Source organism: Rhinoraja longicauda, chromosome 5, assembly GCF_053455715.1.
Source record: "Rhinoraja longicauda isolate Sanriku21f chromosome 5, sRhiLon1.1, whole genome shotgun sequence".
NCBI lineage: Eukaryota > Metazoa > Chordata > Chondrichthyes > Rajiformes > Arhynchobatidae > Rhinoraja > Rhinoraja longicauda.
The window spans coordinates 15,211,255-15,234,721 of NC_135957.1; the positions used below are offsets into that span (position 1 = coordinate 15,211,255).

Below are 23,467 nucleotides of genomic sequence, written 5' to 3' on the forward strand. Positions count from 1 at the left end.
TGAATACACAAGAACTTTAGTCTAATCTCAATTCAAAACAAAGTCCCTACTGTAGGTTTGGAATTCATACAGCTCAGAAAAATATGAAATAGAACACAGAACAGGAACGTCGTACAATACAGGAACAAGCCCTTCACCCCACCACGTCATCGCCAACCACAATGCCAATCTAAACTGTACAGCCCATTTGCAGCCCTACACATGGCTGTAACCCTCTATTCCCTTTTAATCTCTCTGCCTCTTAAATGTAGCTCCAGTGTCTGCTTCCACCATCGCACCAGGCAGTGTACCAGCCCATGTGTGAACAAATTACCATCTGAATCTGCTTTAAACTCTCATCCTCACTCCTGCCCCCTCAAACCATCCAGTATTTGACATTTCTAGGCTGGGAAAACGATTCTATCTATAACTTCAATCATTTTATATACTTTTACGGGTCACCCCTCAGCAGGGAAAACAAGCCTAGTTTTCCAACAAAACATTCTAGTGAACTACTTTGGCACCCCCCAGAGCACCCTCTTCCTTTCTGTAATGTGGTGACCAGAATAGCACTCTATGGCATAAATGTGGCCAAACCAAAGTTTTATACAGCTGCATCACAACTTCATAAATATTGTACTTAATATCCCAATGGATTAAGCAAGCATGCTGTACTCCCATATCATGCCATGTTACCACTTTCAGGGAGCTATAGGCATACATCACAAGAAACCTCTGTGCATCAATGCTCCTAAGGGTCCTGGTATCTAATGTACACTTGTCCAGATTAAATATCTGTAATCTCTCCGTATTCAGACTTGATTGCACTCATGTCATACCCATATTGCTACATAAACTAATCCAATCGACAATCACTGACAAAGCCCAGAACTGGAACTCAGGGTAATCACTTTTAAGGAAAAATAAAAAGCAAAGTAGGCAATAACAGGTATAACAGGTATAACAGAGCTTTATTTGTCGTTCGGTACCGAAGTACCGAACGAAACTACATAGCAGTCATAGAAAAAAAAAAAGAACACAAGACACATAACCCCAACACAAACGTCCATCAGTGACTCCAAACACCCCCTCACTGTGATGGAGGCAACAAAACTTCCACTCTCTTCCCCACGCCCACGGACAGACAGCTCGTCCCCGACCGACCCGCACAGTCCCCGCACCGGGCGCTGAAACGTCTCGCGGCCGAACCTGGCGATGAAAGGCCCGCGACCAAGCCTTGCGCAGCTAAGTCCCGTGGTCGAGCCGCACCGGGCGATGTTAAGTCCGCAGCCGAGCCGCACCAGCGATGAAAAGCCCCGCAGCCGAGCTGCACCGGGCGATGTTAAGCCCCGCGGCCGAGCTGCACCGGGCGATGTTAGGCCCCGCAGCCGAGCTGCACCGGGCACTGTTAAGTCCAGCGGCCAAGCCGCACCGGGATGTAAAGTCCAGCGGCCGAGCCGCAGCGGGCGATGTTAGGCCCCGCAGCCGAACTGCACCGGGCACTGTTAAGTCCAGCGGCCAAGCCACACCGGGATGTAAAGTCCAGCGGCCAAGCCGCACCGGGATGTAAAGTCCAGCGGCCGAGCCGCAGCGGGCGATGTTAGGCCCCGCAGCCGAGCTGCACCCCGCGCCGTGAGGAAGAGAAAAGTTCCCCCCCCCCCACACCACCACCCCCTCCCACACATACACAACCAAAAAAATATATATAAAAACCATCCCAACACCGACACACAACAAAAAAAGGGGAAAAAAAGACGGACAGACTGCTAGTCAGCCGCTGCCGTTAGGCGCCGCCACTTGAAGGGCTCTAAATTTATGGCTATACTGATTAAATTAATTTTTAAAATCTCAGGCTATTTATGTAAATGAGAATAAAAGAAATTGAGTTCTTAAACTACTATTGAGTACTGAGTCAAGACACACACAAGATCTTGAATCAGAATAATGATTTATTGCTAAACAAACGGGGATCGCTGGTCAGCGCGGACCCAGTGGGCCGAAGGGCCTGTTTCCGCGCTGTATCTCTAAACTAAACAAATCATTTGGCAAAGCCTTTGAGTCCAGGATTTTTAGACAGTCCAGTCAGTGCTCACCTGAGGAGTAACCTCTGTGCAAAGTCCAAGGACAAATGCCAAAGAAGAAGAAAGTACGTAAGGGAATAATTCTGAGCCTGGACAAGAAACCAACTACCTTCTAGAACAATTCAAATAACTGAACATGGAAAATAACTGCACAAGCACCTAAAAGCAAGGTTCCTGTGATCACGCTAATTACGTTAGCAGATATTAAGTTGGAATTAGAAAGTTTGAGTCAATTACCACATTAATCTTCCTGTTTTACTATAATAGTGGGCAATAATACGAACTACTGGATATACTGAAAATTTGAAATTTAAATAGAAACTGCTGCAAATCATTGGATCAGCGCATCCTGTGGAGAGATTAACAGTGTTAACATTTCACATCAACGTTCCACTATTTCCACATTTTCTGATTTTTAGTTTAAAAGAAAGCAATTCCCAAGTTTTAATAGTTTCTATTTATTGACACGTAAATTCTTTGATGGTTGAGAAGTTTCACAACCTTCAATACCTCTCTTAAATGGTATTTAGACAGAAATTATTTCACTGAGAATTGGCAGTGCTCCCCCTATCTGCCATGGAAATTCTACTTCCAGTAAAAATCAGACAGCCCATTCATAAACCTGCAGCCAAGCGAAGGATGCTTCCACTATAACATTTGCTCACTCAACCCAGACTAAACAGCAACAGATCATCTTCAGTCTCTACAGTTTAAAAATGAAGATGTAACTACAGTCACACAACAATAAAACTCTAAACCTTCAATTACACTTTGGTCAGTAAATTCAGAGGCAGGTTGCACTTTGATTGGGAATGATTCATTTCATTCAAAAAGAGAAGGCATCACCTACTTGTTCACTGGAACTTTGCACTACATCATTAATTAACTTCCATAAGAGTTTGTGCATATTGACTCGTATTCCTGTGACTACAGGAGGAATCCTGTAAAAATAAAATCTCTCCTTTTATCAGCACGCACCCTGGTGTAAAGATTTGCTGGGGAATCAGGAATCTCTGCAAACAATACCTTTAGTTATGGAAAGACTCGCGTTAAACACAAACTACAAAGCAAGTTCCAGAAATCGTTAAGAAGTGACAATTTTTGCTTTGCCTCTGACCAATACAAGATCATTAACGTTTTATAAATTACATTATCTACTCTCGCCAAAGTAATTACATCAATGTTTATATATGTAATCCTCCACTTATCCAATGTTTTATTAATGACTGATATTGTTATGGTGTACCCTTATAAAACAGACTCAGTGTCTGTTAAATATTGCAGATGTCAGATGCTGCTACATGGACAAACTAAGCAAGCTGAGGCTGCAGACTTCACCAGATCCTCCGACTTCCCAGCCACTTCCAACTCTGCCAATTCCTACAGCTTCCTCAGCCGCCCACAGGCTGGAATATTGACTGCCAAGTACTCCTGCTCTCCCAGTTACACCAGGTCATCAGCCCATTCTTCTCACAGATGCTGCTAGACCTGCTGAGGTCCTCCAGTGCTTCGTTTTATGGACAAGCAAAGGTTAATTCGTTTGCTTTTGCAGCAAATCCTCAGCTTCCATTCCTGTCCCAGACTGGGCCACATTGTTCCCAATCCCATATTTAGTTTTTGACACTCATTTCTCATTTGGACTATGAAATCCAGCTGCACTCAATCTTCTTGAAGCTGAAACCTTCATTGTTTTTTGGGCCGATTATCACACCTTTCTACTACCCTATCTCTCAATGTCTACTCTGTGGCGGGCCGTCGTTCGTCGAGCATGGACCTGGCGTGATCCGAGCCAACCAATCAATCAACACCAACCTGGGTGGTCTGCTGCCGGTGTGCAGTGGACGACGGAGCTAGTCTTCACCTCACAGTCAACACGTCAACACACACCTTGCCCTCTTGTACTAATTGTTGAGCTGTATCGTTTAAATATTAAACTGAGTATTTATACACCAGATGAACCTCTACAGTGGTGACCCTGACAATCCAAAACAGCCTCTTTTGGATTTCATCATGCCTGGAGGAGACAACCCAGATCAGCAGAACGCAGTTTCACTCAAACTGTCCACCTTCTGGACATCACAGCCCCAAGTGTGGTTTGAACAAGCCGAAGCCCAATTCCACATCCGCCAGATAACTGCTGATGTCACCAAGTACTACTATGTGGTCAGTGAGCTGGACCAGGACACCGCCGGGCGCCAGGTCGATTAACTTCGCCAGCCACCAGCCGACAAGTACAAAGGGATCAGAACACTCCTCAATGACACTTTCGGTCTCAGCTGCCGCGATAGGGCGGCAAAACTCCTGCACATGGATGGCCTAGGAAACCGCAAACCGCCCGTGCTCATGTACGAAATGCTCGCCCTGATGGAAGGACACAAGACTTGCCTCCTTTTCGGAAAGATCTTCCTCGAGCAGATGCCTGAGACATCAGCCTGTTCCTTGCAGATGACGATTTCACCGACCCCCGAAGGCTGGCAGCCCGTGCAGAGGTGTTGTGGCAGGCCAAGTAGCAGGTGGAGCCACCATCAGTCAGGTGTCGGCCTTGCCTCGGCAGGTCATACGGGCCTCCACGGAATGAGCGGCAGTGACGTCGGCCACGAGCGGCGCCAGCAAGGACAAGTGGTGCTACTACCACCAAAGGTGGGGCTCCGTGGCCCGTCGATGCCGACCACCCTGCACGCATCTGGGAAACGCATCGGCCGGCCGTCGGAAGTGTCGACTGCGCCCGGCCAAAAACATCGCCTCTACACCCGAGATCGTCATTCGGGGCGGCGCTTTCTCGTTGACACGGGAGCGGAGGTCAGTGTTTTGTCCTCCTCGGGCACCGACACTCGTTCCGGAAAGGAGGGGCTCCCCTGACCGCCGCCTACAGCAGCAACATCAGAACTTTAACTCCTGTCGCTTCAAGTGAAACATTACCATCACCGACGTCTCACAACCGCTGCTGAGCGCCGACTTCCTCCGGGCGCACTCCCTGCTGGTCGACGTGAAAGGACAATGTCTCGTTAATTCTGAGATGTCGAGTTGATCGCCTTGTGCCACGCCGAATTGACTGCGTCCCACCTTGGCTTGGTGACCTTCTCCGACAACGAGTAAGCCAGGATCTTTGCCGATTTCCCTGACATCATAACTCCCCAGTTCACAACGGCCAGCCCCAAGCATGGGGTGAAGCACCATATCCCCACCACCAGACTGCCACTCCATGCACGCGCATGCAGGCTGCCCTCCGACAAGCTCCAACTGGGCAAAGACAAGTTCCGCAAGATGGAGGAAATGAGCATTGTGCGCCAGTCAGACAGCCCGTGGGCATCCCCGCTTTACCTGATCCGCAAGGCGGCTGGGGGCTGGAGACCCTGTGGGGACTACCGCCGTCTCAACAAAGTCACAACAGCCGACCGGCACCCTGTCCCTCACATCCAGGACTTCACAGCAAACCTGGAGAGTGCCAAGGTTTTTTCCAAGATCGACCTGGTACGCGGCTACCATCAGATTCCGGTGCACCCAGACGACATCCCCAAGACGGCCCTCATCACCCCGTTCGGGCTCTTTGAGTTCCTTCGCATGCCTTTCGGCCTCAAATACGCCGCCCAAGATTTCCAACGGCTCATGGACAGGGTGGGCCGCGGGTTGGACTTCGTGTTCATCTACCTTGACGCATCCTCGTCGCCAGCCGCTCTCGCCAGGAACATCGCACATACCTCCGGCAGCTCTGCAGTGCTTTCGAATGGGAGCTCCTCGCTCTCTACCTGGCCATCCGGCATTTCCACTACTTCCTCGAGGGCAGGGATTTTGCAGCTTTCACCGACCACAAGCCACTCATGTTTGACTTTGCCAAAGTGTCTGATCCTTGGTCATCCCGACAGCAGCGCCACCTGACCTACATCTCAGAATACACAACTTGCGTCCAGCACATCGCAGCAAGAGCAACCAAGTCATAGATGCGTTGTCCCGCACCGCCATCAATGCCATCAACGCTTTGGCCCAGGCGTGGAGGCTCCACGGCCATGGTGGCTGGCCAGCAAGAGGATGAAGAGATGCTCGCCTCCCGCACCACCATCTCAGGCCTGCGGTTGGAGGATGTGCGATTTGGGCCCGCTGACACCACACTCCTCTGCGACGTGTCTACTGGACAGCCAAGACCCATTATCTCCGCTGCCTGGTTCATGGCCTAGCTCACCCTTCCATCTGGACAACAAAGGCACTGATGGCAGCCAAGTTCATGTAGCATGGGTTGCGCAAACAGGTCGGTAACTGGGCCAGAGTGTGCATCCCGTCAAATCTCCAAGATTCAGCGACACATCAAGGTGCCGCTGCAGGACTTTGCACTGACACATCGTCGTTTCAACCATATCCACGTCGACATTGTTATCATATCATATCATATATATACAGCGCGGAAACAGGCCTTTTCGGCCCACCAAGTCCGCACCGCCCAGCGATCCCCGCACATTAACACTATCCTACACCCACTAGGGACAATTTTTACATTTTACCCAGCCAATTAACCTACATACCTGTACGTCTTTGGAGTGTGGCAGGATACCGAAGATCTCGGAGAAAACCCACGCAGGTCACGGGGAGAACGTACAAATTCCTTACAGTGCAGCACCCGTAGTCAGGATCGAACCTGAGTCTCCGGCGCTGCATTCGCTGTAAAGCAGCAACTCTACCGCTGCGCTACCGTGCCGCTGCCCCCATTAGACCGCTGCCCCCATCCAGAGGTGTCACTCACCTCTTCACCATCATGGACAGATTCATGAGATGGCTGGAAGCCATCCCGCTCTCAGATACCTCCACTGCGACCTGTGCACGTGCTCTTACCACCCACTGGATCGCCCGCTTTGGCGTGTCGGCGGACATCTCCAACAGAGGTGTGCAGTTCTCCTCCGAGCTGTGGTCAGCAATGGCCCGGCTGCTTGGCACTAAGCTGAACCACACAACGGCCTACCACCCGAAAGCAAACGGCCTAGTGGAAGGTTTTCACTGGCACATGAAGGCATCCCTCAAGGCACGGCTCACGGGCCCGGACTGGATGGACGAATTACGGTGGGTCATGCTAGGCATATGCACTGCCCCAAAAGAGGACCTGGCAACTTCCTCGGCCAGGCTGGTGTACGGCGCTCCGCTTACAGTCCAAGGGGACTTCATCCCAGCGGCGCGTGGACATCAAGAACCGCCCACGACCATGCTGACGTGCCTCAGTGAGAAGGTGGGCACGCTCCCTCCAGTCCCAACGTCCCGACATGGTCTCACAACCACGTACGTCCCACCCGACCTCCAGGACTGCCAGTACGTCTTCCTTCATCGAGATTCCCACCGTACACCACTGCAAAAGCCTTACAAGGGACCCTTCCGAGTACTGCAAAATGATATCACGACTTGCATCATCGACATGGGCGTCAGACACGAGACTGTCTCTGTTGACCGTTTAAGCCGGCACACTTGGACATTGACCAACCAGTGCAGGTGGCATAACCCCGCAGCAGAGGGCGTCCACCATCACGACCAAACCCGCCATCAACTCAACCAGCTGCAACCCCGAACACAGGAGATACGTACATAAGATCAGGCCACCTCACTCGACAGCCTAGCCGCCTCCAATACTCCGGTTCTGGGGGGATCATGTGGCGGGCCGAGCCACTTTGGTCTCAAACCGTCGTCCGTCGAGCTCAAGCACTCGCATGGACCTGGCGTGATCTGGGCCAACTAATCAACGCTGACCTAGGTGGTCTGCTGGCGGTGTGCAGCGCACGACAGAGCTAGTCTTCACCTCTCAGTCAACATTTTAACACACACCTTGCCCTCTTGTACTCATTGTTGAGCTGTATCGTTTAAATATTAAACTGAGTGTTTATACAACACGTGAGCCTCTACAACTCATCTAAATTTACTCTGACTATAATTAATTCCCCTCCACGTCTAATATCCATTAACCCCGCTGCCCTTCCTGACCTGTCAGCTTCCAGAATATCAGAGCCTCAAACACGAAAAGCTCACCTCTAACGTCTGCAGCAGTCAAGAGCGATCTGCAGCAGCCAGGGAACCACGCGAATCAGGGGCCACTAGAGGCCGAGCCCACTACAGCAGCAGAGGACACCAACAGCATCCCCATGCCAAGCCAACTCCGACACAGGACAATGGACCTTCTAGGTCAAGGCACTATATTTTTAAGAACAAAACTTGAAGGGCACAAATTTGCCACAAATTTGGTGACTGCTTACTGCCTGCTTACTCACTTGTCTACTATTCTTACACTACCATTGTTGCACTTTTGTACTTATTTATGACTGTGCTTATGCATACTATGTTTTTACTGAATTGTAAGCAAAACCAATCATTTCACTGCATCGAGGTACATGTGACAATAAAGAACCTTCCTGATTGATCTAACTTTGATCAAGAGTATATTAACAGCCATTCGCCTGCCTCACCATATATTAGCCATTGAACATAAGCAGTCTAACACACTCTAATATTTCCTCTAAGTTTCCACATCTTAACATCTCCATTCTCCTCTTGTAACATCTTACTTGGCTCAAGTTATGATTAATTCTATTATCAATTTAGTTGGTTCAACAATTATTTTTTGTTTATATTCTTGCTGAATATCTTTGCCAATGGGGAATCCAAATCTGGGTAGAGGTAGTTCTGCTATAACATGCCATTGCACAAATTGGTTATAACACAAGTGATGAACTCGGGAAGACTATTTACATGATGCTGGTTGAATTGATTATAATGTGATTTTAATCAGGAACTAGAGAACCATTTAAAAGTTACTTTGGAAATTCACGAGCAGAAAAAAAAAAAAGCTGCCTTGGATTTAAGCAGTGTAGGGGGGAAAAATTGTTTTCATATAAACATCCCACAACAATCAGACACCATTGTCTCTTAATTATAGCTTGCAGGGCGGCACAGTGGCGCAGCGGTAGAGTTGCTACTTTACAGCGCCAGAGACCCAGGTTTGACCCTGACTACAGGTACTGTCGGTACGGAGTTTGTATGTTCTCACCGTTACCGTGTGGGTATTCCCCAGTTGCTCCGGTTCCCTCCCACACGTATAGGTTTACAGGCTACTTTGATTTCAGTAAAAATTGTAAATTGTTCCCTCTGGGTAGGATAGCGCTAGTGTACGAGGATCGATGGTCGGTGTGGGCTCGGTGGGCCAAAGGGCCTGTTTCTTGATTGTATCACTAAACTAAACTAAGTAACAAAAACTAATAAAAAGACATTTAACTTTGAGAATCCTGCGGCAAAAGTAACTATTATTGTGAATAAAATGAACAATCAATCAAACACACGTTTCTTCTTGTTAAAATGATTCCTTTCATAATAAGGAATATAAGGTGGGTCAAATTCTGATAAACTAGATCTTTGAAAGAGATCAACAATATGAACACAGTGTTTCAGGTGCGTGTGAGCATGTGTGTGAATAAAATACACACACACAGATCACTTGTTGATTTCATTCAAAGATCTAGTTTATTAGAATTTGAGCCACTTTATATTCCTTATTATGGAAGAAAACGTTTTCTCCACTACATAGTTTCGTTTCTACCTAGGAATGCCAACTTGTCCAGGGGAAAAAATCATGAATGCCACTGGTCCTTCATCCACATGGCCATCCTGCAATTAAACAAATACAGTTGAGTAGAAATCTGCTCTCCCAAATGAACAAGTTCCATCTGTTCTCAAAACAATATGAATAATGGAAAACATATAAAAGCAGCTAATTATCTTATGACAGATGTGACATTTAATTACATTAACAAATGTTATATTCAGTTCTAGCTTTACCACTGCTAATGAGGACTTGACAGTTAATAAATAATTGTTAGATCACTTAGCTTTAAAAACATGGAGGCTATAAACCAAATAATTATTGCCCAATTAGTTTAAGCTATTTGTTGGAATCAATTTTATAAACCTCCATTTGCAAGGCACAAATTAATCAATGATTAAGAAAACCCAGAATCGATTAGTTGAGGGAAGGGCCTGCTTACTAACTCTCCAGAGATGCTGCCTGTCCTGTTGAGTTACTGCAGTTTTTTGTGTCTATCTTCGGTTTAAACCAACATCTGCAGTTCCTTCCTATGCATTACTAACTTACATGAATGTTTTTAGTTTAGTTTAGAGATACTGCGCGGAAACAGGCCCTTCATCCCACCGAGTCCGCATATTAACACAAGCCTATACACATTTGGGACAATTTACACTTGTACCAAGTATACAAATCCAAGCCAATTAACCTATAAACCTGTACATCTTTGGAGAGTGGGAGGAAACCAAAGATCTGATAGAAAACCCACGCGGTCACGGGGAGAACATGCAAACTCCATACAGAAAGCACCCGTAGTCTGGATTAAACCCAGGTCTCCGGCATTGCAAGCGCTAAGGCAGCATCTTCTTCTTCTTCTTAAGCCATTTGCTCCTCTCGGGAGCATAGGCCATTGACAAATGTCCTCCATCTCACTCAGTTGTTGGTGGTTCTTTCGAGATCTCCCCAGTTGAGCCCACTCCCAGACATTTCTGCCTGGACACGCTAAGGGAGCGTGCCGCCCCACATTTTGAAGAGGTAACAAAGAGGGGCACTGAGGGAAGTTTATTTGGCAGCCTATCTATCATCATGGCTCTAAAATGCCCCATGTGACAGCTTGTTTAAAAAAGTTAAAGCCCATGTGATAAGTTGGATCCAAAACGGGCTCAGTGATAAGCAGGCACTGGCAACGGGCACGGTTATGACTGAAAAACCGTCGCTGATGGGGTCCTATGGGCTCAGTTGCTCATGCCTTGCTTTTTGTAATATACTGGACCAAGTGGACCTGTTGGGCCCAAACCTCTACTGCATTGGTGCAGCACCCTGTCCTCCCCCACTCCCCCCCATTCCTTCCCCTCCCTCCCTCCCTCCCTCCCCCCACCCCTCCTTCCCACCCCCTCCCCTTCCCCTCATCCCCTCCCTCCCTCCCCCTATCCACCCTCCCTTCCTAGGAGATAGATTTAAACTTTAAAATATGAATAACCTGAAAAATATAACACCAATTTCAATTAAACTTTTTCCATTAGCACCAAAGGGACGATGGTGAGTAAGGTGGGCCCAAAATTGTCGCGCTATCGTGTACCTTTTTGGCTGTAGTTCAGGAACAAACAAACGAGAGTTGGCACCTGGCCTCAGCACAACAGAAGTCATGGGAGGGCCACAATAAACAAAATTGTATTTGATACAAAAATTGGTTTGTAGTTACAGTGAGGACACTTTCATTCTGCAGAAAGTTATTGTTGGTATTGTTAGTTCTGCAAAATTTGCAAATGGAGTTTAATCCTGAGAAGTGAAAGTTTAGCATTTGGGAAAGTGTAACAAGAATACATAAGTGGAAGAACAAGCCAAGATAGAGCCAAAGGGACCTTGGAGAGTATATCCACAAAAGGGAGTAGGACATGTGAATAATGTAACAACTATACAGAGCAATAGTTAGACCACAGATTTTGTATGGCATACAGTTGTTATTAATTTACAGAACAGATATTTATTAGGATACCAGAGGCAATGTGCAGGCCACCACCCAATATCCCTGTATCAGAGGAGATTTACATGGATCACGTCAGTTTTGGAAAGCTTTGGCTATAGGGAGAGATTGGGTAGATTAGTGCTATTTTCCTTGGAACAGAAGATAATGAGGAAAGACAAGTGATCTAAACTAAGCAAATAGGTTTAAGGCTGTGTTTGGGGAGATCGCTCAAGGTGATGAGATCAGAAACAGTCTGGGAGATGATTGCCTGTTTGTCTGTGGGGTCATGGCCAAGGGGTAGGTATGGGGAGGTGAGCAAGAACTGGCACCTGGCCTCAGCACAACAGAAGTCAGCCCGCCAGACTACAATGGCAACTGTAGTGGTCGAAACGTCACCCATTCCTTCTCTCCCGAGATGCTGTCTGACCTGCTGAGTTACTCCAGCATTTTGTGAATAAAAACCTTCGATTTGTACCAGCATCTGCAGTTATCTTCTTATACTATGAGGTTGCAGGGTGACTTGGACAGGTTGTGTGAGTGGGCGGATGCATGGCAGATGCAGTTTAATGTGGATAAGTGTGAGGTTATCCACTTTGGTGGTAAGAATAGGAAGGTAGATTATTATCTGAATGGTGTCAAGTTAGGAAAAGGACATACAACGAGATCTGGGTATCCTAGTGCATCAGTCACTGAAAGGAAGCATGCAGGTACAGTGGGAAGTAAAGAAAGCCAATAGAATGTTAGGAGTTGAGTATAGGAGCAAAGAGGTCCTTCTGCAGTTGTAGGACCCTAGTGAGACCGCACCTGGAGTTCTGTGTGCAGTTTTAGTCTCCAAATTTGAGGAAGGATATTCTTGCTATTGAGGGCGTGCAGTGTAGGTTTACTAGGTTAATTCCCGGAATGGCGGGACTGTCGCATGGTGAAAGACTGGAGGGACTAGGCTTGTATACACTGGAATTTAGAAGGATGAGAGGGGATCTTATTGAAACATACAAGATTATTAAGGGGTTGGACACGTTAGAGGCAGGAAACATAGAAACATAGAAAATAGGTGCAGGAGGAGGCCATTCGGCCCTTCGAGCCAGCACCGCTGGCTCCCAATGTTGGGGGAGCCCAGAAGCAGGGGCCACAGTTTAAGAATAAGGGGTAGGCCATTTAGAACGGAGACGAGGAAAAACTTTTTCAGTCAGAGTTATAAATCTATGGAATTCTCTGCCTCAGAAAGCAGTGGAGGCCAATTCTCCAGATGCTTTCAAGAGAGCTAGATAGAGCTCTTAAAGATAGCAGAGTCAGGGGGTATGGGGAGAAGGCAGGAACGGAGTACTGATTGTGAATGATCAGCCATGATCACATTGAATGGCGGTGCTGGCTCGAAGGGCCGAATGGCCTACTCATGCACCTGTTGTCTTCTGTTTCTTGTCTAAACAAATCTCCCGGGTCTAGACAGAAATATTCGAGGATGCTGTGGGAAGTTAGAGATGAAATTGCAGGTGCCCTGGTGGAGATTTATGAGTCATCATTAAATATGGGTGAGGTGCCAAAAGGCTGACGGGTGGTAAATATTGTCCCTCTATTTAAGAAGGGCTGCAGGAACTCAAAATACCCAGGAATGTAGGAGATGACAAAGTGGTGGACACCACTTTGCTGACCTCCCTACCATCAAAGTGTCAGTGGTGAAGGAGGAGGTGCTCCTTCTCCACTGACAGCCAGCATCATCAAGGAACCTCACCACCCTGGACACACTCATTTCACTCCTGCCATCGGGAAGGTGTAGGACTCAGAACCGTGACCTCCAGGTTCATGAACAGCTTATTCCCAACAGTCTCCTGAATATACAAACACTAACCAAACTGCACCCAGTCTTGGTTACACTGCAGACCTTGGACATTTGTTTGAGACTAAATTTTTTAAATCAATTTATTGAACTTTCTTTTGCCTAATTGTGTTATTTATGAACTATGATTACAGAACCATCACGCTGTTACAAGTAAGAATTCCATTGTCCCATATGACAATTAAACACTGTGGACACACACACACCCCTCCCCTCCCCTCCCCGTCCTGCTCTTCCCTCCCTTCCCTCCCCTCCCCGTCCTGCTCTTCCCTCCCTTCCCTCCCCTCCCTCCCCTGCTCTTCCTGCTCTTCCCCCCTGAACCTCCCTCCCATCTCGACCTTTTTCTTCCCCCCACACCGACCCCTCCACTCTTTCCTGCCCCCTCCCGGAAAATGTGGAGGGAGGGAGGGAGGTGCCTGACCGACTCACCGTGCCCGGTGCCGGCTCTCTGCCCGGTGCCGGGTGTTTCCCCGCTGCCTGGTTCCCGGTCGCGGCCGCTCCGTCACCCTCTCGGCGGCGGCCCGTTGCACTCCACGCATGCGCCCTCAGGGGCAGCTTCCACCCGGTTGTGACGCAAGATCGCAGCTACCGCCACTTCCGGTTCCCGCGCTCCGGGCCCCGACTAGCGACACGTGACCCGCGGCCGCAGCCGCAGCGGCTCCGCCCGGCCCTGGTCCCCGCCGACGCTGCCCGGCCCGGCGCGCCTGTCCTCTGTGCCCGGCCCGGCCCGCGTCCCCGCCGACGCTGCCCGGCCCGCGTCCCCGCCGACGCTGCCCGGCCCGCTGCCTGTCCTCGGTGTCCACCAGCATCTGCTGCTCCTTCCGACACCAGTTCTCCTGCGAACGGGCAAGGGGCGGACGACGAAAGGTTTATCTCTCCACGGAGGCTGCCCAACCGGTTATAGATAGTATAGACATTCTGGGCCAAACTGCAGTCTGTTCTGCGATGTCCTGTTATACTTGTTCATATTAAGGCGGTCTCTTGTGCCTCCACTGAAGTATTTCTCGGGGTTTTTTATTTGACCGTCAGCCACTCATTGCGTAAACTCATGTTCATTCTAAATCTCGTTCCTGGCACATCCTCCAATGAGAATGGTTTCTCTCTACCCATCCTTTCTAACCTTCATGAATTTACACGTTACCATGGTAACATTTAAGAGACATTTGGACACATGAACAAACAGGAAATGAAGGGATAGACCATCTGCAGCTTATATGGACATCACGGTGGGCACAGGCATCCTGAGCAAAAGGTCTGTTCCTGTGCTGAACTTCTTTATGTTCAATTAAATCCTTTCACATCCTCCATTCGAAGGGGAACAACTCTAGCTTCTTCCATCTGCTCACATAATGAAGGTCCCTCATCCCTGTAATCATTCTGCACTCTCTATGTCTCTTTCCAATGGTGTTTCAGTGCGACTCAGGAAAATGGTAGGGTTCATCCTTGCACGCAGCAAGGCCTGGACAATATTTGGACACATCTGCTGAAATGTGGTACCCTTTGCACAAAAGTAGGGTTGCCAACTGTCCGGTATTAGCCGGGACATCCCGTATTTTGGGCTAAATTGATTTGTCCCGTAATAGGCCCGGGACAGTCGGCATCATTTCTTGCAGCAACTAAACCTAGAACCCTTAACACGACTAACGCAGCACAAAAGAATCTTAAAAATGCGAACTCGCACCCAGAGCAGAACGAAGCATTGGTCTGTCCCAGTTACTGCACATCGAGTATGTGTATGTGACAAATAAATTTGACTTTGACTTGGATATGATGTTACATATTTTAAACCGTTATCAAATTGTTTCACAGATGCATTCAACGGTGCACATTCCAGAGGGAGTAACATTAAATCAGTGCTTCCAACTCACGCAGCGGGTTACAATCCACTTAAATTGCTTTAACCTGCGGGAATTCGTCCAATCTACAAAAAAAGTCAGAAACTGAGCCATTCTTTCACTAATCGCAGGTTCCCCGTTGACAGTCCGGTTTAATTCCTTGCGGCAGCCGGTAAACCGAGCTAGACTGTGGATTGGGTGGGTGGCAAGTCGCTGGGTGTTTTGATTCCTTTCCCCTCCCCAGCACTTACAGACTAAAGGGTCTGTCCCAGTTACGCGATTTTTAAGGCGACTGCCGGCAACTGTCAAAGTCGTAGCAGATCACCGAAATTTTATTTTACCCTACGACAATGACCACGACAATGCCAAGTCATGTCGATAAAATTACTTTTTTTGTGAAACTAGCACCTGGCTAAGAGATTACACCGTCTTCGGAAACATCGCAAAATTCCCACGCTTACCTGACCGTCAAACTGTCGCCTCCAATCTACCTGTCAAATGTTCTGACGGTAAATAAATTGGTTAAACAAAACTATCTTCTGGTATCTTCAAATGCCTTTTCTTAATTTAATACGTGCTTCTAAATGCATCTGCGACAAGGGTTTTTCAGTGAATAAATAAATAAATGAATGAAAAGAGTTCTCATAGTGCAGTGCCTGTGTCAGCGTTTTATTTCATTGGTCAAAATGAATGAGACTAGAATCTTTGAATGAGATGCCATGATAAAGTACTTAGAAACACGATAAATTCAGACTCTATTTTTTGTTAATCACCAAAATCAACTTTATTACAACAAACTATATTCCTATGAAAAATGGATAACTACATGCCAAAATCTTTTTTTTTTTAAACGGACACTTCAAACCATTACAAAATATGCCTAAACATTTCACTGGCCGGACCTCGCTATCGGTTTGTTCAAGTGTCCACCCACCTTTGACAGCATCGCGGTCTCCGCCCCCATTCCACACCTGGCTGTTGCAACTGCACTTGTCAGCTGTCAAAACGGGTTTTGACAGTTCCTGTCGGACCTGGTCTCCTGATCCCTGTCTCCGGTTGAGGTTGGTAGTCGACAATGAAATTCATCGGTCCTCAGTACCGGCGACAACCTAGCAAACCTGGGGACAGCATACGACAGCGCCCGCGATAAGCTACGATACCTGGCGACAAGCCAGCTGTCGCCGATAAATTTCTAGCAGGTAAATGTTTCCGCGACGCGCCGAGATCCGCTACGATTCATTGCCCGCGACACCCCGGCGAACGTTCGGCGACAGCCTAGTTGCCGGCAGTCGCCTTAAAATCGCCTAACTGGGAAAGGCCCTTAAGGCAGCGTCCTTGGTAAACCTGCACACAATGCCGGTGGGGTTTGTGGTTGAAGCGGGCGAGCCCGGCTCGCAAGAGAGGGAGGCGCGGCCATCAGGAGGAACAGGGGGCCGAGCTGCCCCAATGGGAACATGGTGTGCAGCCGGCGTTATTAACACTGAGAGAGCTGCCCTTGATGTCTCCAGTGCAATTATATATATATATATATGGGGCAGGCGCTGGCCCCACTCGCTCACACTGCAATCGCCACCCAATGCAAGGGCGTGATGTATTTCCTGCCCATACTCTGCAGAGATCCCCACTTGTACTTTAGTAACCACCTTCCGACCTTTACACAAGGAGTCACAATGCTCCACCGTCCGACCTAAAGCGATTGGGAATGACGATCAGTCGCCAACGGAGGTTGCGTCGCAACCCGGCTCCCGGCCCGGGCGGCCACCATTGGAGCGGGAGCACGTGGCCACTGGCTGGGTGAGGTCACGTGGGGCGGTGACGTCACCCTGTCCCGTATTTGGGAGTGAGATAGTTGGCATCCCTACACAAGAGGCAATGGCCATCTCCAAGCGGAAGTCTAATCAGACCTTGGCACTCAAATGTCATTCCCATCTCTGAGAGCCACACCATCAACATGTTGGGGATACATTTGTCCAGAAAGTCAACTGGAGTAACCATATAATGTGGACTGAGGCTGTGGCAAATGGCTCACGTTACTCCCAAGACCTTTTTACCACTAACAAGGCAGAACACTGCTCCTGAATGCACAGCAGTTACTCACCTACATTACTTCAACAGCACCTTCCAAGCCAGTGATCTCTACCACGAAGACAGTGGAAATCATCAGTTTCAAGTTCCCCTCCTACTCTCATTCCGTCTTTATTAGGAAATATATCATGTCATTCACAATAAGTCTACATTCTGGAAGTTCCTGCCAAACAGCACCATTACATTGGCACTTTCTTCCCACAGATGTTGCTCAATTTGCTGAATTCCCCCAGCATTTTATTTGCTCCAGGTTACAGCATCTGCAGTCTCTTGCATCACCATAACTCAATTTATCTGATAGAAGTGAGAATGCTGGAAATGCTCAGCATCAGACATTTGTAGAAGGGGAATTAGAATTGATAGACCAGGTTAATGACATGTCTTCAAGTCAGAAACCTGACACGTTAACTCTCTCCACAGATGGTGCCAGACCTGTTGACTGTTTCTGGCATTCTCTTTTTATTTGTCAAAACCTTTTTTTTCCTGCTTTTTGACATAAATCTGTACTGTGACATAAAGCCCAACAGATGGCAGTGCATGCAGCATTTTCACCCATTCCAAACTAAAGATTTGAACACAGAGTAACACAAATGTCCAAGAATGAATATCCATGGGCAGAACATGGAACAGTTAACCCAGAACATACCCTTCGGCCCACAATGTATGTGCCAAACATAATGCCAAGTTAAAACTAATCGCCTCTGCCTCCATTCCAGGCACATCTCTTCAAACAGAATGTATTTCTTGGAACAATGAAGTTGATGAAAAGGGGCCTACACCATTTTAGACTCAGAATTACCTTAAATGAGCAAGAAAATAAAACAAAGCATGCCTGAAATAATAAATACAGAGAATGCTGTAAACATTCAGCAGGTCAAGCAGCATCTGTTAAAAAAAAGGGACATCTTGGTTGAGGAAGACATCTCAAAGCATCTGTGTGGAAAGTCTCATGGTCACAGCAGCTACATGGAGAAGAAGAGATTGGGAGAGAAGAACAGAGTTCTTACTGGAGGCAGAGTGGAAACAAGTATGGTAGAGATTTATGTGGACTTGGAATAGATGTTTGCCATTAACCTATCACCTGAAACGGACAAAGAGAAAAGACAAAGGGAAGTGTCAGAGATGATAAACCTGGAAGACCTTTGTAGTAAGTACTCAAAGTGGGTGCCTGCACACAGTTAATGCAAGGGGCCTCAGCCACCAGATAAAGAATGAGCACACCTACAGCAGGGGCAAACAGGCTTGCACACCAACGTGTACACATACAGCAGATCAAATCTAGCAGCACCACCCAGACAGGCAGTCACACACAAACACTCAAAGGTTCTGGTGCAGGCAAACTAACATCTGTACTCAGCCACACCAACACATGTGCACCCTGCCAGGACAGAACTTCCATTCACTTTGTGCTGTGGTTGCCTCAGCCCCGCAACAATTCCTGGTTGCAAGATTTGTTACACTTATTTAAAAAGCATTTTAAATTCTGTTAATACAAAAAGATGTCTCTATGCACAGTGCTGTTTGTATCCCAATATCCTCCAGAGCTCCAAAAGCAAAGAATTAACAGGAACCAAACACAACAAAAAACAAACAATAAAAATTTGTTTCTTTTATTTTAAGAAAAAGCTTTCATCGTGTAAACCACACCAAATCCAGGCATGTCTGGCAACTGTCTGCTTGATGACACATCCAGCTCCTTTATCTGCAACCCATGGCAATAGTTTTATACTGTGAAAAAATTCTAAAAAAAACACACAGCCCTCCCTGCCTTCCCCCCCTCCCTCCCCTGCCCCGCCCCGCGTGATACAAACTCATACACGTAAAAACTGCAATACAATTTACAAGTGTTTTTCTCATCTTCTCTGTAATACATAAATACTGAATAAACACCTATAAAAATAAACTCTCTCTTTCAAGGCATTTTATAAAAAAGTAGTGGCCGCTTCCTATGAAAACGCCTCCCTTCATAGCACCAAGTACAAAAAAGCAGCAGCTTGCAATTGGGCCAATCACTGAAGGAGCCATGGCAGGCAGGGAAGGCCAGAGGCCAGGAACAGGTCAGTGGCCAGAGGACCAAGGCTGCCATCTTGGGCAGTGGGTGCACAGAAGCAAAGAGTCACCCCACAAACACACAGGACAGCATGCTGTAGAGGTGGACCGGGGGGAGAATGGCAGATTAGCTGCTCAGCAGCCCGGTCAGAAAGGGTCATCCTCACCTTTGCCTCCCCACTGCAGGGTGAATGATCCCAGGCCACAAGCTACACAACAGTAGTAATCCCCACACCCACCATCGTCATTACCTTTATCGATCCCTTCAGCAAACTGTGAAACAGGCAGCAGGGCTTCCCCCACCCCACCACTCCCCCAAAACAGATCCCAATTGCAGTCAACATCTTATATGCTGGTAGTTCCGTTAGTGCCCACCCGCTATCTCGGGAAAATACCCAACTCCTCTCTAAACCCAGGTCTTGCTTCTCACAGGATACATAATGACAGACATAAAAATACTGAATCATCATTCTGCATTCATAAACTGAGACAGCAAGGACAAGCAAGGCAACACTCAACTTTACAACCAACTTCTTTCCCATCTTTGCCAATGAGAGAAGCTAATCAGTCTAAAGAAGGCACTGACCTGAAACATTGTCTGTTCCACTCCACAGATGCTGCCTGACCCACTGAGTTCATCCAATAGAATATTTTTTGTTTGAAGAGGAACTGCAACCTGGCCTAATGCTACTCTTCAATGGGCTGGGGAGGGGTGGATGAAACAGAGCCAGCAGAAATCCTGCCCTTACAGGACAGAACAGGAGTTGCAACCAATCCCACTGTTGATCCCTTTTGATGGGAAGATAATTGCAGCCAGTCTCATTGGGATGGGAAGATGGGAGGACTTGTGGCCAATCCTGACCCTGCTCTCATCCAATGGAGAGAACAGAGCCAATCCCGATCCTCCTTCTATCGAACAATGGGGGCGTGTAGCCAATCAGATGGTCTACTTGCCTGCTTCTCTGGCCGATCGGCCGAGGCTCCGGCAACAGAAAGAGGCTTGTTTACTCCCCTGGCAGAGGGTTAAGGCCACTGACTGTGTTCCCCGCCTGCCCCCCAAACGACCACTCCAAGAGGTCAACCAATTTAATACAAATTGCCAATGAAAATTCATAGTCTCCATTAAAAGCACATTCTAAATACTTGTGTGCACGTGGATATGTGTGAGCACGCGTGTGCATGTGTATATTATATGTGTCTGTATACTTCATATATATATATTATATACACAAATACAGAAACATACATATATTATACACACATACATGTCCCTCCAACAATTTTATTCTCAGTACAAATATAATAACAAAATAATTGTTGGAGAGATCGTTGTGGAAACTTTAGTGCCATGATAATCCTGCAACATTAAAATTAGCCGCAGCCCAGGGGGCGGTCGCCAAGACTCGGAGAGCTGGAAACAGACCCTGGACACTACCCCGACCCCCGCCAAAGCCACATTCAAAATACGCAGCTAAAAGCTGAGTCGCCACAAAACCAAACACATTTTCAACAAAGTTTGGAAGAAGACTTTGTTCCTCCAAGGAGCAGGGAGAGGAGTGAGGTTTATTTACACGGCCTTATCGACAGAGTGTGAATCTTTGGCTGAAGCCTGATCTGGGTCCACAGCGGGCAAATCGCTTTCAATTATGAAAAAGATAAACCTCAGGCAGTCAATAATTTCACATTGATTTAGAAAAAGTTCCATCCATTCTTTCTGAATAAAGCAGGGCAGAGGGAGAGGGGAGGCAAAAAATAAATAAATATAGCAGGCAGTTTTTAGTTTAAATAACTGGTGCTCCTGTGGAGTTGTGCGCAGCAGTCACTAGTCGCTCTGCTCCAGCTTGCTGCTGTGTGTGGTGTCCAGGCTGCTCACCTGAAGCTCTGTCAGGTTACCAGTGCTGGAGTGCTGGCCAATCACCGTCATCTGTGGAAACAGAAGGCCAGCAATCACTGCCTGCCACAAATCACCACCGGTTATCACCGCTCAGCCCCTATTCCCAACCCCTTGGATAGTTACAGCTCTTCCCACCTCCCCCCACCACACTCCTGGCCCAAGGATCACGTTACACCTCAAGCCACCCCCCACCTCCCCACCCTTGGGATCACATCAGATATCTTTCCCGCACTCCCCCACTCCCAGGGTTCACGTTACACCTCTAGCCAGCCCTCACATTCCCCCCTCCTGGCTGAGGGAACATGTTACACATCTTCCCAATACACTCCTGGCCCAGAGATCACTTTACACCTCTTCCCACCTCTCCCCACTGTTGGCCCAGGGAACATGTTATGCCTCTTCACTGGCCCAGGGAGCACGTTAGACCTCTTCCACCCCACCTCTGGCCCAAGGATCATGTTACACATCTTCCCACTTCTCCCCCACTCCTAGCCCAGGGATCGCCCAATACCCTCCTCCATCCACTTTTAGTGCTGGACACAGCCGTCCTATCCCCTTCCCCACGGTGTGCCTGCTCCTCCCACCCCAGTCACCCTTGCAGACCCCTGGGCTCACCGTGCCCTGCTCCACCATTCGGGACTGGGGTTCAGGATCACACGCTGGCCACTGGCACCGCTGCGGGTCCGGCAGTCATCCAGTTCCTATCCGGTGACACCGCACAATGTAGAGCCCGAGAGGGAGAGAGCAGGCATCTCTCTGAAACGGCCAGGACGGGAGACACTCTGCATTCACTGACACTGCCCACCAGCCCCAGTGAACCTCTTGCCCAGCCACTGCCCCTCACCATCACCCGGTGCCAGGACACCCACCCATAGACTTACGTCCAAACCTTGCTCCAGAGTGGGATGAGTGAGCGAGATAAGAAGTGAGTGAGGGAGAGTGAGAGAGAGAAAGAGAGAGCGAGAGAGCCCAAGCCGTGCCCCTTGCTGTGGGCTGTCAGTGATGAGCAGTACCTGGTGCAGCTGGACAGCTGACAGTGGGATTTGGACTGTGCCGGTGGGAGCTGTCAGCACAACCTGAGGGACACCACCTGCAAGAGACAACAAGCAGCTCAACACAACACCAAATCCACACTCAGTCCAAGCGCACAGCCTCCGCATGTATGCGGGGTGCCAGCACCAGACCACTGAAGGGTCTCGACCCGAAATGTCACCCATTCCTTCTCTCCAGAGATGCTGCCTGTCCCGCTGAGTTACTTCAGCATTTTGTCTCTATCTTCGTTGTAAACCAGCATCTGCATTCGTTCCTACACATCACCCTTTGTGTGCCTGCCTGCCTCCTACAAGCCTTCGCGGCATCCAAGGCCCCACTTCAATCAGAGAACGAGCTCATCTCCTTCTCTGCTACATGCCGTGCCCGCCTCTTCCTCCTACAGATTTCGTCACAACACAAACCAAATCGTCCTCCCTCTTTGCTGAGGCCCTCTCTCGCTCTGTCCATTTCTTGCTGACCTTTCTCAGTGGGACTACTACTCTGTGCATCCACCGCTCTGCCCTCTCTCCAGCCACATCACCGCAAGACAACTGGCAACACACCTCACAAAAACAGAGTACAAAAGCAGGGGACCGGTTGGCACAAGGACGGGCCACTGATCTACTGCCAGCAGCTGGGGAATCCAAATACAAGTAATTAAGTAACATAAAAATCCAGCTCCAGTAACAGTAACCGAGTCAAAGAGTGTCTATTTGTCATACGCACTGGATATAAACCCCATCAATGATATTCTTACTTTCTGCAGCTTTTCAGCCATATTAGATGCAACAACAACAATAATAATTTATCAGAGTTTCTTAGCAAGCTGAACTATGGTAGCACAATAACCATGCAAAGTCTCTTGTGGTTCTGTTGGGTTGTCTTAATTCCCACTATTGAGACCGACTCTTTGAATCCACTTCCCATCAACGAGTAACTATAACAGGGGCGGCACGGTGGCACAGCGGTAGAGTTGCTGCCTCACAGCGCCAGAGACGCAAGTTCCATCCTGACTACGGGTGCTGTCTGTACGGAGTTTGTACGTTCTCCCTGTGACCTGCATGGATTTCCTCCGGGATCTCCAGTTTCCTCCCACATTCCAAAGACATACAGGTTTGTAGGTTAATCGGCTTCTGTCAATTGTCCCTAGTATGCGTAGGATAGTGCTAGTG

General features: G+C 48.1%; 2 protein-coding genes across 6 annotated transcripts in view; both read right to left on the reverse strand.

The window, feature by feature from the left end:
* Positions 1 to 13,934, reverse strand: part of cul9 (cullin 9) — a 131,540-nt gene extending 117,606 nt beyond the window's left edge. For 3 of the 4 annotated variants that reach the window (XM_078398942.1, XM_078398943.1, XM_078398939.1), the window contains exon 1: positions 13,830 to 13,934. The gene's annotated coding sequence lies outside the window, so the exon portion shown is untranslated. Of the gene's footprint in view, positions 1 to 9,618; positions 9,687 to 13,829 lie in introns of all 4 variants that reach the window. The other variant, XM_078398941.1, reaches the window with a different exon arrangement.
* A 5,187-nt stretch (positions 13,935 to 19,121) lies between these two features.
* srfb (serum response factor b) overlaps positions 19,122 to 23,467 on the reverse strand; it is a 41,466-nt gene continuing 37,120 nt past the window's right edge. The window contains exons 7-8 of one of the 2 annotated variants that reach the window (XM_078398944.1): positions 22,277 to 22,353; positions 19,122 to 21,293 (exon numbers count right to left, since the gene is read on the reverse strand). In XM_078398944.1, coding sequence (XP_078255070.1) covers positions 21,192 to 21,293; positions 22,277 to 22,353 — 179 coding nt within the window. In that variant the 3' untranslated portion in view covers positions 19,122 to 21,191. The remainder of the gene's footprint in view (positions 21,294 to 22,276; positions 22,354 to 23,467) is intronic. The other variant, XM_078398945.1, reaches the window with a different exon arrangement.